A 17,415-nucleotide genomic window follows, 5' to 3' on the forward strand; every position below is an offset into this window, starting at 1 on the left:
TAATACTATGCATTTCAGAGTGTTACTCCATGCAGGAAAGGAAGTCCCTGAACAGATAAGGGCCCGTTCCACCATGGGAGTGGTGACAGCATTGGCTCTGCAAAGAGGAATTTCAGTGCCAGAACATCTTTCAAACTGCAATGCTGTCATCCCAATACCTTTTCTAAGCATCACTGGCAAGACACCCTGTCGGATCGGGACACTCTGTTTAGGAAGAGCGGTCCTTCATAACATCATGGGATAAAAGAAGAACATTCATGAGAATCTGCTTTCACACTGCTGTAGGAGTCTGTCTAAGATGAGGATTCCGTGGAAGGACAGGACTTACCCCTGGAAATGTTTTTTTCTGATGGATGTTCCTCCCACAGATTCTTCATCGCCCTCCCGGTCTAGTCCACTGACTAAAGGTGAACTCGCATTTGATCTCTCTTGAAGGTTTGTGTATCTAAGCGGCTGAGCACGAGGCAGAAGGAAAAACAATGGGGCGTGGTGCAAGCTATTTATACCATAATCAACGTCCCGTACAGCCGCAAGAAACGAGAGCGTTGAGGAACCTCGTCTGCCTCAGGGTTATCTCTAGGATGAGGAATCCTTGGGAGAGGAACATCCATCAGAAACAACATTAATATATCTGTTCTGCTGTTCCTTGAGGTTCAAAGGCGGAACTGGGGTGTAATACACTAGTATCATATAGTGTATGTATAGGTGACGTCACTTCTGCAGCGTCATGGATTTGTGCCGAGATCGTGCTTGTAGCCACACAGTGCCACTTGGTGTTTTTTGGAAAGCTTTCCGGAGCCGACTGTGTATGCAGTGTATTTCACATGCTGAGGAATCTGGTAGGACTATTGTACCCATCAGAAAGAACTTTACCAGAAGTAAGTAATTTGTTCTGTTTGGATATTAATGGAATACATGTATCAATAATAAAAAATACATAGTTTGTTTTGGCGAAGACCTCTTTGTCCACTGTACAGGTTTTGTGTCCTTGACGCAAATGTTTGATTCTCAAGATCTGTGTTTTTCAGGGTGCTGCTGCCATGGCTGGGGCTGGTGTGACCCAGAGCTTCTGTCTACCCCTCTTGAGCTTGTACCAGCTGAGCACCAATGGAGCTGTGCCGGTGAGTTTTTCTGCCAGTGTGAATAGGAGACTTAATCGATGGTTTGTAGCGCCAAGATGCCTCTGGGTGTACACTGCGCTTTAGAAATGCACTTAACGTAACATCATTGAACATGTGCCGGGCACTGAGTTCGATACTTCTTGCAATGGCCTAGGTTTGTGGGATGCATAGTATTCTGATGGATACTTCTTCCTGCAATTCTTCATTTTAAGAAAAGACCCTCTAGGTGCAGGCTGGGATCAGAGACTTAGATAACCCTTTTGCAGCTCTGGGCTGTACCAGAACAGATCCATGCTGTGCCAAGATACCATCTGTGTCACCTGAGTGAATTGGCCTCCTTATAAAAAGGCCTGCCTGTGCCCGACAGTCACTTCCTTTTTCCATGCATTGTAGATACTATAATTGGAAGTGGATGTCATGTTTTCCCCTCAATATTCTACTGTTAGGGAGATGTGTCATGTGTATGCTTCATCCCCTCTTCTAGTGAGACCCCCAGCACTGTTTGCTGGAATTCTGGACCTTTGTTCTTATATCATAAATGAGTGGTGTCTTTTTCCACTCATTCGTATGTGCTCTGTGTTTTGGAACTCTGTTCTCTGTGTTTTACCTGTCCAATGGAGTCTACTTTCCTCCACGTCTCTTTTAAGGCATCCGTTTTTTATGTTTGCAGCACACAGCTCCTTATGGGCAGTGTTGCTGGGAACCACAAACCCCGAGGGGTCTTAGAGCTCAAAATTGGACTAAGCAGCTTTTGCCCGAGCTAGTACTTTTTTAACATGAAAGAAAAGGGTAGTCGAACCAAACTGTTCAATGAGGGTGAATGTCACTCTCACTACATGGACTATGCATGCAGCATAAAATCTGAGGGTGAGCCAGAGACCGAGACGGTGATCAAGTTTATCTGTTCTTTTTGTAGAGAATTGCTTCTAAAGTATTAACATCTATTGTCCCACAAGCTCAATCCATAGGTTTGACATGATTCATACAATATTCCAAGAAAAATGACAGAGGAAAGATGCTACACATAACCTGCCTATATTGGAATTTAGTTCTAATCTGCGCTGGTGAGCCGCCTGTATATCAGGGGATAGAAAAAGAGGACATAAACAATTGGTCAATAGTTATTTCTTTTCTTCTTTTTTTTTAGATGAGCAATGTCACAAAATAGCTTTTGCAATTTTTCACAACACATCTGGCAAATGATTCCTCTCCCAATCATCCAGGGTTACAGTCAACCCAGGCGGGAACATAAGTAAAACATAAACTGAGTTTTAAAACTGAGTTCAAAAAGACTAGTGGAGCACCAAGTATGGTATTATCGGCAATATCTTGACATTAATAGCCTATACCCTAGGTACTACAACCTTAGTAAAAATATGAGATGTACTGAAACTTTGTGATAAAGACTGAGGTACTTCCAATATAGATGTGTAGCGTCTTTCCTCTCCTTTTTCTTTGAATATTGTTTGAATCATGTCAAACATTTGGATTGAGAAACAATTTATGTTAATAATTTAGATGCAATTCTCTAAAAGAAAACTGATTAACTAGATCACTGTCTCGGTCTCTGGCTCACCCTCAGGTTTTATGCTGTATGCACAGTCCTTTGAGATTATTTCTTTAGCCTTATTTTCTACTGTTCATAAGGATAGAGTGATACTTTGTATCTCCTAAAACGTTACATTCTGAAAGATTATATGGAGTGCCATTCCCTTCTCTCTGCTCCTGTGACTTTTTACTTTCTAGTCACATAGACAACCCTCTAGTTATGTCTGGTGGCAGTGGATGTGTTCTACCAACTATTGTCATTTTTTCACAGCAGGCTATGTTCATAACCCGGCTGTCCACAATAGGGCTACCTAAGTTCTAACTTGGTGGCTCTTTTCTTTATTCGCCATTTCTAGCGTGATTGTTCTTTGTTAGCCCTTCTACCGTTCTGGGAGATGGAGGTCTGTGTGTGTTTTTTGCCTGTGGAGGGAAACACGTTTTGTCCCGCTAGTCTCCAGTGTGTCTGGGCAGGCAGGAAGTGGGGGAGGAGTTATTCACTCCCCTGCTCTCTCTGCCTGAGTGCCTGAATGGAACCAGCTCCCACTGGCTGTCCTGATTGGACAGCCCCCCGCCCCTTTCTGTAAACTGCTGTGAGAGATTGCAGAGGCGTGTGTGCTGAAACTGTATAAAGGCGAGGTTCCTGAGGTGAAAGTCAAGTAGACCACTGGAAACTGAAGTAACCGAAGAAGATGACGACCAGAAATGCCTGCAGACCCTTTTCAACACTGTGAAGTGACCACTGCTGTCCTGAACCTGTTTTCTGTCTGTGCGACAGAGGCACTCTGAAGAGGACTCCTCCTTCTCCAGCATGGGGTCTGGAATAGATTCACATGATATATGATATGATATGGCATTTGTAACGCGCCTATACACAAGTGTTTCAAGGCGCGACGAGGCAGGGAGGGGGGAACAAGGGGAGACAGACAACGATCCTACTAGGCCAGGTGTCATTCAGATCACACAAGTGCATGGGTAGGGGGGGGGGACAGGAAAAGTGCAAGGGGGAAGGGAGAGAGGAAAGTGCAGTACAGGGTTAGTGATGACCAAGATAAATAATGAGGGCCAGCTGGTGGCAAGTGCAAGATAAGTGCAGACAAGTGCTGGGAAGGAAGGCAGTGCAGGGGGGAGTGGCTGGGCCAAGGACCGAGATTGGCGAGTAGCCCAGTTGCTGATTCAGTACAGTTTCAGTGATTTAGCAGGGGAGAGGGGGAGAGAAAGCAGAAGCAAAGAGGAAGGTTTTGAGGTGCTTCCAGAACCGGAGATGGTTCTCCTCAAGTTTCAGGGAGGCAGGAAGGCTGTTCCAGAGGGAGGCCCCTGCTGCAGAGAGAGATCTCCCCCAACTCGTTGCTTGGAGAAGCGGCTGACCCTGAGGGAGTTGGAGGCGGAAGAGCGAAGTGCTCGAGAAGGAAGATATTTAGGAAGGGAGAGTTGAAGGTATTTTGGCCCCAGGTCCCAGAAGGCCTTGTGGACAATGCAGAGGGTTTTGAACGTAATCCTCGCAGCCACAGGGAGCCAGTGTACCGATTTCAGTCCTGGAGAGATACGGTCCCTGGGCTTGAGGCCAAGGACAAGTCTCGCAGTCCTGTTCTGGATGAGTTGCAGAGGGCGGAGAGTAGAGGCAGGAAGATTTAGATAGAGGCTGTTACAGTAGTCCAGCTTCGAGAGAACCAGGGCTCTGGAGACAGTGAGCTTCTGGGGGACGGAGAGGAAAGGAAGGATACCTCTGAGGAGGTGTAGCTGGTAGTGTGACTTCTTAGAAACGTCAGAAATGTGAGGAGAGAAGGAGAGTGTAGAGTCGAAGATGACACCGAGGTTTTTTGCCTTGCAGGTAGGAGCAGGAAGAGGGCCAAGAGAGGCCGGCCAGAGAGCTGCAGGGAAGGAGGGAGTGGGTGTGCCGATGAGTAGAATCTCGGTCTGACTGGCATTAAGGCAGAGGTCGTTGGCGGCACACCATTCCTGGATGGCAGAAAGACAGTCGGAGATGAGGGAAGGAGAAGAGGAGGCCGAGGGTAGCCTGAAAATGAGCTGGGTATCATCCGCATAGCACTGAAAGTTGGGGCAGAGAGCAGCGATGCGGTGGGCGAGAAGTGCCAGATACTGGTTGAACAGCCATGCTCATGAATATTCCTGGTTGTAAGGTTGGGAATCCTTGGTAAAAGAAAAACAGTTTCACTTTCATTTATAAACTGTATTTCTCCCTTAAACCTACCACTGTCCTCCGGGGTCATACTGCCCCCATCCAATGACGGTCCTCTCCCTAAGACCTGCCTCTGGCAGCCATCTGCAGATTTTTACCACACGATTCAGTGTTCAGAGTCCTCGAGTTTGCACTGTGAGCTACCTGTATGTATTTTGTCTAATTGTTATAAACCTTTACTGGAACCCTGGCAATTGTTTGAAGCCAAAAAGGGAAGTTCCTCAAAAACAAGTATCGTACATCGGCATTGCTTTGCCACACTGGCAGAGAAAAAAAATGAACAGAGAATTGCGTGCGTTGAAGGCCAAAGAAACGACCACTCGACAAATCGAGGCCAAAAAATTAAACAAAAATATCGTAACTGGTGAAAAGTCCATTACAGATTGACCATCCAACGAGATGCTGAACTAATGCTCCATAATATAAAAAACAAAAATGTTGCTCAAATCTGGTCACTGATTAATAATCTGGACACACTGCAAGATGCTATAAGACTGATTATTTTTCAAAATTCTACGACTCCACTTCGAACAAAGTTGTGGACTAGAATGAACATCAGCTAAGCTGGGATATACTTGAAATAGACGTGGAGTCAGTAAGGGATGCAATAAAGAAACTGAACAGATCTAGAGTGCCCGGACCCGACGCCCTTACGAATGCTCATCTCAAAGAACATCCTGATCAATGGGCTGAAATTATAATGCTGCTATTCGCACAGATAATTAAAAACCAAGAAGTACTAACATCCTGGAAAACAGCAATTATAATTCCAATTCTTAAAAAAGGCTGAAGATCTAAACCATCCAATTACATGCCGATTGCCTTACTCGACATCATTGGCAAGATGTTTACATCCTTTGCAGCGAAACTTCTGAGCAAATGGAGTATAGAATTTGGCCATCGTGACCCCTGGCAAAGAGGCTTTGTCAAGGGTATCGGTACCTCACTAAACCTATTCCTTATTAACATCTTAAAGTCTCAAACCGAGCGATATAAGGATAAAAAAATCTTTGCAGCATTTATTGACCTTAGTGAAGCATTCGATTAGGTGAACAGACCTACATTGTGGGACACATTACAACAGTGGGGTTGCCCGAGTGTGATATGCCATATCATTCAAGAGCTGTACACAAATACCTCAGTACAGATTTGCCTTGATCGACAGAGTTTAACCAAATCTGTTGACACCAACAAAGGCCTCAAACAGGGCTGCCCGCTGGAAGCAGACCTATTTAATCTTTTCACTTCCGATATTGAACAAGCGTTTTCCAACACATGAAGCTTTCCACCAAAAATTGGAGAGATTGAAATAGCCAGTGTACTATACGCTGACGATGTACGATGTAGTCCTGCTGGACCAAACACCAGTAGGACTACAGTGCCAACTGAACGACTTACAAGCCTATTTTCAAACAAATGGTCTTAAAATGAATCCAACAAAATCCAGAGTGATGGCTTTTGGTGAACGATCAAGACAGACCAAAAGAAAAATCGAATGCATGGTATATAAACGGCGAAAAAATACTACAAGTAACAGCGTTCACCTACCTTGGCGTATGTCTTAATGATAGCAAGATTGATAAACCAAGACTTGAGGTACTGAAAGCTAAAACCATAAATCTTGCAAGCCAAGACAGAATGTTACTGAAACGGTATTGCAAGTTCTCAATTAAGCCGCTGATTGACCTTTACAGACTTAAAGTGGTTGCCATACTTACCAATGGAGCTGAAACAGTTGGGCTATAATCGAAGGACTCTTTTGGAAACGAGTGAGACTACCCTCAGGTACACCGGAACAAGCCGTACAAATGGAATTGGGGCTAACTTCGCTAAAAGCTATCATAGTATGGAAGTCACTCGCTCTCTATCGCAAAAGCTAAGACCCCCCCACAGCAATCTGGTTTTGAAGTATTAAGCGAAGCGCTTAAGAAAAACATCAACCATACATTACAAGAATGGAGAACCATCTGCCAAGCGATGGTAGTCGACCTAGATGAGTCCCGATCAAACACTTTTACAGAATCCAGATAAGATCAAGAAAAAAACTTAACAGGAGCGACTGGATTACCACGCAAAAGGAAAGGCAAAAGTTCAAACTATATGGAAGACCTTTCCCCGAAGGTAGAGCTCTACATACCATTCCCCGATATCTTGAAATCTTCCCCAACGCCCTGTTCAGAGACCAATATTTGAGGTTTAGGTTAAATCTATTCCCTACTGGCGAAATACAAGCTAAACGAGCAATAGAGAAACAAAACTACAGATTGTGCCAAAAAGACGATACTTGAGAAACAATGAAACATTTGGTACTATACTGTATCGAATTAAATGAAATTAGAACGCGACTGATGATGGAATTTACAATGCACAATGGCTTTCGCACGGCTGAAGAATGGTGGTTGGAGCTCCTGAGAGGTCCATGACTATGACTTACAATAGCGTTGGTCAAACTGATATTAGCAGTTTTCAAGAGACTGAACAAGTAAACCGCTATCAAAAGCTAATATTCGAAACCTTGGACTAAGCAGACTGATGAAAATAAAGCGACTAACGCCGGTCTCAACTGAACTAAGATATACTTTTATTTGCAATTGCTCATTTATTTTCATTTTCAATTATTCTGTTTTTTTTTTTAATGAATTTGTTTTTCTTTAAAAAAAAAGGCAAAAAAGGTTTGTAACATACTAACCAAAAAAATGGCAAATAAAATACATTTTTTAAAAACGATATGTATTTTTGTGGGTTTTTTGTTGCTGAAAAAGGTTCTGTTTTTATCTGCTGACAGCAGTGATCCGTTGTCAGTGAATTTCAGCGCCCCTCAAGGGCGAAGATCGTCGAAGTTTCGTCTAAGTTCCCAGAAGGCCATCGGACCAACATCGCGCCCTCTGACCATGACAGAGGAGGAGAAGGAAGGAAGGAAGATCCCTCTTCAAGAGCTGCACCAGTTGCGGGCTACGAAACGTGTTTGTGGAGGACAAGCACCTGCTCTACTGTCTTCATCTGGACCACAGGGAAGGAAAGTGCGAGATCTGCCTTTGCTTCTCCAAGAGGACGACGAAGGATAGGCACAGTGGACTAGCGGGCGTGGCTGAACGCCAAGGCCTCTGCCCCGTGCTCCGAGCAGGGTCATGCCACACCCAGTACCGGCCAGTCCGAGGAGCGATCTTCAGTCCTTTGAGGGCACCCCATCCGTGGGGGCACAAGACAAGGCCAAGCACTGCAAATGCAGTTCCATCGGGGTTGCCGCGCATGCGGGTCCCGCGATGGAAAGGGCGCGATCGACATCACCATTCGTCTCCATCGCCAGCCAGCGATCAAGCTACTCGAAAAGGAAATCGTCCGACCTGGCTAAGCTGCGGGAGAAGCCCGAGAAGACGGCCAAACTGCCCAAGAAAGCCCAATTGGCTCAGGAGACGTCTTCGTTGACGATGGAGCTGGTGGCGGCGGCGTCAACGAAGAAAAGGCTGAAGGGGCTGACCCCGTAAAGGTAACCCTTTCTTGGAAGTTTGCTCATGTACAGCAATCTGTTTTTTTCTTGCTCCCGTAACCCTTTTGGCTTCTCCAGCTTCTTGTCCCGCCCTCCTTAGTTATACCCCTTTTGCTTTTGGATTTGCTTAACTCTGGGAAGCAACTGTCTATCCCTCTCCCCGGCTTTACTTTTCGGGAGCTCTCGCTTAACTTTACCTGCCTTGCTTAGGAGTAGCAACACTTTTCGCATGGAGACCGGGGATTTGGTTTCACAGTTGTGGCCTGGTTTCTGTGGTGCTTAACGGGACCCAGGCCCACCACGGTTGCTGTGTGATTGTGCCACGAGGTGAAATGGTCTCTCTCGTCCCTGTCTGTCTCCAGTCTGGCGTTGTCACCCTACACAATGCCAGCCTTCCAGCATCTCGCGCTCATTCTGCTCTCCCTCCAAGCTACTGCTGGCTATGCGGTGTAGCACTGCTTTGCCCCTAGATGACATTCTCACATCAGTGACTCGCCTTGCTGTAGAATTCTCTCCCCATTCCAGCTTCCTCGTCTCATTATTCTCACTGCCGTATTTCCACTGTTATGTTTATCTCCATCAGATGTTGACTTCATGAGGATCCCAGCATTGCCTTCCACCAAATATCTGGGAGCAGTATTGATATGTTGGGTATGGCAATCTACAGCAATAATATCAGGGCGTCAAATACCTTCAGCTATCCCAAATACCGCCCCTCTCAAGCTCTTCGCTCCTCTAACTCCCTCAGGATCAGTCGTTTTTCAAAGAAACGAGCTGGGGTAGATCTGTCTTCGGCTGGGGCCTCCCTCTGGAACAGCCTCCCTGCCTCTCTAAAACTTGAGAAAAAACATCTCTGGTTCCGGAAGCACCTCAAGACCTTTCTCTTTGCTTCTGCCTTTGCTCTCCCTCTCCCCTGCTGATCTGTTCTCTCTTGGCACTGTGCTCCTGGCCACCCTCTGTCCTCTGGGCCCAGGTACCTGCCCACCCTGCCACCATCCTGCACTTCCTCCGGCCACCCCATGCACTGGGGTCTGTGTCTGTACGCATACAGTCCCCCAGCCCCTTTTTCGTCCTGCACTTATCAGACCTACCCTGTCTGCTGCCTTAAACCCAGCACCTGCCACTTGCTGGCTGCACTACCACGGTTTGTTGACTTTATTATTATTTATCTGTTTCTCCTTTGCTCTGCACTTTCCACTTCTCCCCCCTTCCATGCACTTTTCCCCCTCCCCCTCTCCCATGCACTTGCGCATTCTCAACATCACTGGGCCTAGTTAGATCGTTGTTTTGTTCTCCCCTATACTCCTCCCTTGTCGCGCTCTGAAACACTTGTGTACGAGCGCATTAGAAATAAAATATCAATATCTTTTCTATTCCCATATAGGCAGACAGTGTTTTTTATAACAAGTCTTTGTCCCCTAGAGTGGAGTCAATCCCAGTGAGGTCCCACTTTCCCAGACCGGGTCTTGCTTAGTGGGCTCACCTCCCTAGCCACAAAGGGGGTGGCTTCCCCCCTGGGAAGAAGGGATGAATTGCCCAGATTCTTCACATACCCAATGAAGGAGTAGCCCCCATCCTGGACCTCAGGGCCTTGAGCACATTCCTAAGGAAGGACAAGTTCAGGTTGGTGATGTTGAAAGAAATTCTCCAGGCTCTTCAGCTGCAGGATCGGTTGGTGTCACATGATCTTCAGGGCGCTTATTTCCATTTGCCGATACATCGTAAGCATAGGGGGTTCCTGCGGTTCGTTATTGAGGACACTCTCTACCAGTAGAAGGTGCTCCCCTTTGGCTTAACCTCTGTGCCCAGAATTTAACCGAGCAGATGGCATTGGTGGTGGCCCCGGTTTCCACCTCAGAGGTCCCAATACACAACTCCATTAAGGGCATTCTCAGGGTGTCAAGGTTGGTGGCCAACGGCCTCTTGTGGTCCAGCAGAGAGAGTATGATGGCAGGGTAACCATTTTGGCCACCGTGTCCCCAGGCCCAAGTGGTAACTGAGGCATCCATGAAGGGATGGGCTGCTCACTGCGGGGATCTGCAGGTAAATTGCCCTTGGTCCCCAGTGGCACATGAACGGGCTGGAGTTGCGGGCAATCAAGCTAGCCCTAATGGCCTTTGCACCATTCCTCAATAGGAAACATGTCCTCATTCTGACGGACAACACAGTGGCCATGCACTACCTCAACAAGCAAGGGAGGGGGTGCTGGTTCCTTGCCTTATGCAGGGAGCCTTTGCAACTATGGTTCTGGTTGCTGGAAAACGAGATCACTGCTTCCCATCTGTTGAGATGGATTTCTAAACTCTGACCTGGTGGGCAGAAGTTCAGAAGGCCAGCCTAGTTTCTTGGAACAGGGTAACCTCTGGACAAGCCAGACCAATCAAGGTAGCTTTGGCAGGCGGTCAATACTCTCTCAGGAGGGGTGAGGGTGACTGAAAGACCTCAATGAGCGCACAAAGCAAGGACACTTACAAATTACTCCAGACAGGTGTTATATCAAAAAATATAGACACATTTATTACAAGGCCTTTGTAACATAGACCATAGCAACAGAATCACAGTAATACTAAGGAAACCAACACATCTCAATCCATACACTACATATACAAGACCAATGGGGTCCAAAGGGTTAACTGCACGAAATATGTTGACAACCTAAATGGGAAGGAAACAGGGAGCGCAGGTAATCTTCAGGCCCATTTCAACATCGAGAATACTCTACTTTAATGCTTTTGTACTGTGCAACAATGAACCCGTGGGCATGATGGCGCCGACGAGACTAAACAACAAGAAACAGATATGCGCAGAAAAAGCTGGGGGTGAAATACGAGGATTCAACTAAGCTTTATTCAAAGAACCATGTTTCTAACTTTCTTTTGAAGGCCTTGAGGGTCGATTCCAATCTGAGGTTCAGGGGATGGTGATTCCAGGCATTAGGGGCTGCTATGGCAAATGCACCCTGTTTCACTTTCCGGGATTTGCTTTTAGGGATTAAGAGCATATTAGTATCCTGAGACCTGAGAATGCGAGGGTAACACTTCGGCAAAATAAGTTTGTGAATGTAGCCGGGCATAGTGCCAAGGAGGCTCTTGAATGTTAGGAGCATGAGGCGATACTGCATTCTGTCCTCTACATGTAGCCAGTGTAGGGCTCTTCTTGCTGATGTAACATGGTCCCGCCTGGAGAGGCCAGTGACCACCCTCACGGCACCATTTTGGATAACTTGCAGCCGGTTAATTTCCTTTTTGCCGATACCGGTCAGCAGACTGCAACAGTAATCCATTTTTGTGCCTGCTATGTCTCTCGCCATTGTTTCAACGTTGGCCTGGGAGATCATAGGTCTAAGGTGAGTAAGGCTGCCCCTGATACAACATTTCCCACATGAGCTTTCATAGAGAGGTGTTGATCAAGAATCACCCCTAGCAACTTGACTTTTTTGAGTGTATCTAGTTTAACTTCGCCAAGCTGAATTTTGCTGTACCTGGGGTCAAGTTTTGAGATCCGATTAGGGGATCCCACAATCATGAGCTCCGTTTTAGTTCTGTTAAGACCAGTCCATTTTGTACCATCCAATTCTCGATACAGGTGTAAACTTTGTTTACACGCTCTTCGTCTTGTGTGTGATCTCCCGTCAGGGGAATGATACATTGGGTATCATCTGCGAAGTTGGTGAACCCGATGTTTTCATGCACCAGCATAGAGAAAAAGGGGACAGTAAAGATGTTATAAAAACAGGGCGAGAGACTTGCTCCCTGTGGGACTCCATAATCAATCGAGATTGTGTCTGCTTCGGCTAAATCTGAGCAAACACAACTGACCCTGTTTTTGAGAAAGGAAGCCACCCACTGTGAGGCTTCGGTGGAAAAAGCTGCCACTTGTTCGAGCCTGGTGACCAACAAATTGTTGTCAACCAGCTCGAACGCAGCTGAATGGTCCTGCAGCATGAGCATGGTAGATACTCCCTTATCTATGTTGGAAAGCTGCCTGGATTTTAGTTCCAGAAGGGCCGTCTCAGTGCTATGTCCAGCTCTGAAGCCCGATTGCCGACAATTAAGAATTGGGTGGCTTTCTATATGTTTAGCTATTTCTATATAGGCAACTCGGTCCAGAATCTTCATCAAGAAAGCAGAGTTTGTTATAGGCCTATAATTCAAAGGGTCGTCTTTGGCGCGGCCTGGTTTTTTTAAGCAAAGGAGTAACCCAGGAGCGTTTCAGTTCGTCTGGTACGGCACTCTCTTTAAAGGAGGCGTTAACAAATTGCAGGATGTCCTCTAGCAGTAAGGGGGGACATGCTTTAATTATAATGGCTGAGAAGGGATCACCCCTACAGCTAGTTGATTTCAGGTGTTTGACCACCTCCGTCAGCTCTTCCAGCGTGATTGCTGAGAAGGAAAATTCTGGAATTAATGGGCTGCTAATGTGCTCCTGAGGTTCTGTAGTATTACCTTCGTTCAGGGCGTTTGCCTTTTTCAGGCTTATATTAGCATTGATTCCCTGTAGTTTCATGGCCATAGCATCCTGGATGGCACCATTTCTTGTCTTTTACAACTTTGTTGACCTCAAGGACAGGAGTCGATTCTTGCTCCTTGAGAATTTGGAAAAGCTTGTGTTTTTCGCTTTCTCAGGGGCTAGACAGTTGGTAATGTCATCAAAGGTTTCCATAAGTTTTGCAGAGAGTTCCTGAGCTGATTCTGGGAGTAGGTCGTTAGTCAGATGTTTAACTCGTGGGGAGATATGTTCCAAAGTGAGCAATTCGGGGTTCTGTCCCTTTGTTGGAGGGGAGATTTTGCTTTTTGGTTTGACGGGAAAGAGCAACCGAATTGCAGAATTAACAAAGTAATGATCTGACCATGGGCAAGGCAAGGTGGTTAGGTCAGTGATGGGTACGTACATTGCTGCAAGCCAGTCCAAAGTGTGTCCCAGTTGATGAGACGGTTGACGATTGAATTGAGCAAAACTGAGTGCGCCCAAGGTGGCCTCCAGGTCTGCTCCCTTTTGATCGTCTTGGTGGCCAAGCCAGTAATTTAAATCTCGCAGTATAATGAAGCTAGTGTGGGGTTTGAGACAGGCCATAAAATGGTTGGATAGGGCAGAGACAAAGTCCTCAGAATGAGAGGGAGGTCTATATAAAAGTAATAGGTTGATGGTGGTCTCTGCATTAATGCCTACCTTCACCTGTAGGGATTCTATACCTTCCAGTATGTTAATAGAATTCCCCCAGATGGTGATATGTTTTTTGAAAATCAGCGCCACAAATCCCCCCTCCCTGTGGCCCTGTATGCTCTCAACATGGAGTAACCCTCTGGAATCGCCAGGTTGAGAGAAGGGCCTGCAGCACCATGTGCCCATGTTTCTGCCCAATACACCTAAGAGGCAGTCCAAGCCCTAAGAAGAGAGGAGCCTTGTGCTCAATAGTACATGCAATGCAAGTGCACGCGGTTGTGCCAATGGGCAGAATAGGGTCTCTTCAGGGGTCTCTAGCAGCTCGGGAAGGTGGATGAGGCGATGCAGAACAAGTTCCCACTATTCAGGAAGGACCTCCACTTGAAGGCAGAGGCAGTTCAAGAGTTTGGGATGGAATCGCTATTTCGCAATAGCAGTGGAAAGGAAAGGGGCCCTCAGGGGCCACTTGTGCGTAAAAATGGGCCCTTGCACTAGGGGCCACCGGTTGGGGTATTGAGTACTCACTGTTTCCGACGCAAGCGGACCCAAACTTCGGCAAGTCAGTCCACTTCGCTTGCAGGTTCGAATGCGGCAAAAAGGACGTCTCAGCACCTTTTAGTTCCTGAGATACAGCGATGATTCCCAAACGGGACAGTGGCGATTTCTCCGCTCCGGGTGGATGAATGGACCCAGTTTCACTGCAGCAGGCTTCAGGGGCAAGAGGGTCACAAATGCAGTGGACTTGCAAAGAACGTTGCCGCGGCAGGGCAACAGGGTAACCGCGTTTACTCCGGTCCTGGCGCACTCGTCTCACTTCAGACCTGGGAACGCCAAGTGTACGAAATTTGGTGTGAGGGTGCCGTGGACACAGATGTAGCAGGATACCAAGTTTCGAGGGCCTCCTCGAAACGGCGGCAGTGACAGAGCAAGGGCCCTGCGCAAGCTGGTCAGCCCACTTGTTGGCCCAGGGACACTTCCGAGAAAGCTTACTTGCAGGGTTTGATGAAGGTGCCGAGAATAGTTGGTCCCACTATTCCAATGGGTCAAAACGTCTTTGCAGACCTTCTAGGACGACCAGATGCAGAGGGGTCCCACGGGACGATAGCGGGCTCAGGTGCCAAACCTTCCAGCAGGTCCCAAGTGGCTCCTCGACTCAGCTTTGTGTTGCAGGATACTTGGATCCTATCCTTTGTTCAGGAAGAACTGAGGGGATTGACATGGTAGTGGTGTTTTCAGCCTCCTCTTATCCAAAGTTCCCTTCGTGCCAAAACGGAGAGGACCCAATGGGAGATCTGCTCACAAACACTCCATACGTGGACCAATCACGGACCACGGTGGTCCCAGGCATTCATGGCACTCCAGACTCTCTGGCACCAGAGGCGTAGCCAGGATTGTCTAGCAAATGGGGCCTGAAGCTAATGTAGTTGGGCCCACTGCACTGACAGAAATATCTTTAAATTCCCACAAAGCGCTGCTGAGTGATCATTCACAGATTTTGGGTGGGCCCTGCCCCTTAGGCCCTACCTTGCCTACGCCTCTGTCTGGCACCCAGGATGTGTATTGGGGACAGACACCCCAGCCCCAATCCTGGTGGCAAACACACAAGGCATGCAGAAGCCAGCGAAAGCATTGCGTTTTGCGTTGAAGTGCATGACCAAATAAGGACTGGCCCGGGTCGACTCGACCTGGGGAAGGTGAAGGGGCAAGATGGCCAAAGGACAGGACAAAGAACCTCGTGGCATGGCCATTCTGGAGCCAGGCCACCTATTTGTGCCAAATGCGGTTAACATGGCAGGAAAGGGTTAAAAATAATGCGAAACGATAGCTGCCACCAGTCCTGTCCTTGACACACCAGCACAGTTCATAAAAAGTCCAGCGAGAGTTTCTAGGGCCTTAGGAAATTAGTATAGACACTAGTGTGCTGTATGGTAAGATACATTGCACACTTGTTACATGTTGCACAAGAAGTTGCAACATGAGGAAAGGACAACGGGAAACCGTCTCCCAGTACTAACTGTCTTAAGGGCATGTCCGTTTCCCCATAAAAAGTGAGCAAAAGCCCAGAGGAGTGCAGTTGAAGGCTGTGCTTCTCTGGCAAAGTCAGTCAATGGTGTCTTAACAGCAGCAAAAGGTTTAGGGGTTGACATATGGACGGAAAATTACATACAATTATGAAATCTTTCCTAACACCATCTGGCAGCAGCGAGAACAATCTTGTGAATGCTCTGAGCAAGCAGATCATGGTTTCACATGAGTGGGAAGTTTTGGAAGAGATAGAACCTTCGCTCTATGGGGTACCACTGTTCTGCTCGAGGGAATTCCTGTTTAGGGGTGCACTAGGAGATATATTCCTGGTGGACTGGGTCTTCAACCTCTGTTAAGCGTTTCTGTTGATACCGGTCATCCCGTGGGTTCTCAGAAGGTTGAGGAGATCTCGAGCCCTCATTATCTTGATCGCCCCAGACTGGATGAGGAGATCATGGTAGTTGGAGCTACTGGAAATGGCCATCTGCCCACCCTGTCGGCTTCCTCAGAGGTCAGACACCCTATCTCAGTCGTAAAGTTGGTTGCTCCACTCGAACCCAGACCCAAAGTCCCACAAACTACATGCGTTGCTCTTGAGAGGATGAGGTCTGATGACTGGGACCTCTCAGAAGAGATACTTGAGGTGTTGCTGGCTGCACGCATACCTCCTACTAGATCACTGTACGCGTGCAGGAGCAGAAGGTTTGAGGCGTGGTGTACTGTTAGGGAGAATTCTCTGCTTAGGCTGAATTTCCTAACCTAGTGAGTCCCCCAGCAGCTTTGCTGGATTTTTGGGGTTTATTTTTTTCTCCTGCCAAGAGTGAGACTCTTTTACCCTCACGCTTGGACATGATTTGAGTGTGTTTCTTTGGATCTAGATTTGTTTAATGGGCTATGGGGTCTTTTACCCCATAGGGCTTCATGTGTTTTTGTGATGTGTGTTACACAGCACCCTCAGTGCAGTGACACAGGGGTGTCATAGTGACCCCCCAGTATAGACTCCATACCCTGGGACTGACTACTGTCTCCCAGGGCATGTAAAGTCACCATTGACTTTACTAGTCTTAAATTCTGAACAGAACCAATACAAACCATCATATTGTGGACGTACTGGCTGGGGCAATTCGATTGCCCCAGGGTCTGTTAGTCGAGGGGGCACGTCTCCGTCCCCCCTGATCGAGTTTTGGCTGGTGGCAGTGGATACTACTTTTTATATTCAACCGCGAATATTTTCCTATGGGATTTCCCATTGATTTAGGCTACTACCTTTATTTAATTATTTACGGTAGCCTTGAACATACCGCCGGTTTATTTAATTAATATTAATTCTCCGGTTGGTATTTTTTGCCAAAACTTGATTCTAAAATGGCGTTTGTGTTCTCTTCTGTGACTCCAACCCAAGTCAAGCCCTTTGTTCCACTTTTTGGCGGGCTTCTCCACAGAAGCCCTCCAAAGTGGTGCCACTCTGTCTGCGGTACTTAGGAGGGGTGGAGGGGAATTTAGGCACCCTGGACTGAGTTGCCTAGGCAACTCAAGTCGCACTCCGTCCTGATTGGCCCAAGTGGTGAGCCGGCCGGCTCACCACTTAGCATGTTTGAGTGACAGCTAGGCTGAGTGAATGGGGGTTTGCTGCATAAAAGCAGGGCTTTGGGGACTGGAACTTCAGAAGTCGCCACAGGACCTAAGAATCCGACGAGGGAGAAGCTGAGCTGACCTGCCATGACACCACTACCGGTGGAGCCTTGCTGGACCGTCTCACCACTTTTTCCCAACGACAGAGGAGATCTCCCGCCGGAGAGTCTTCTTCCTTTGACTGGTGGGGATAACCAGTTTCACCGTCTTTTCGCCTTCCCGACGTACCTCGTGGCCGCCTT

The 17,415-nt window shown here is 47.3% G+C and overlaps 1 protein-coding gene across 4 annotated transcripts in view; it reads left to right on the forward strand.

Moving 5' to 3' along the window:
• Positions 1-17,415, forward strand: part of NUP188 (nucleoporin 188) — a 1,828,090-nt gene that overhangs the window by 1,587,265 nt on the left and 223,410 nt on the right. For all 4 annotated transcript variants that reach the window (XM_069609202.1, XM_069609203.1, XM_069609201.1 and 1 more), the window contains one exon: positions 1,029-1,121. In XM_069609202.1, coding sequence (XP_069465303.1) covers positions 1,029-1,121 — 93 coding nt within the window. The remainder of the gene's footprint in view (positions 1-1,028; positions 1,122-17,415) is intronic.

The sequence above is a fragment of the Ambystoma mexicanum genome, chromosome 8, assembly GCF_040938575.1.
Source record: "Ambystoma mexicanum isolate Mex_15411 chromosome 8, UKY_AmexF1_1, whole genome shotgun sequence".
Classification (NCBI taxonomy): Eukaryota; Metazoa; Chordata; class Amphibia; order Caudata; family Ambystomatidae; genus Ambystoma; species Ambystoma mexicanum.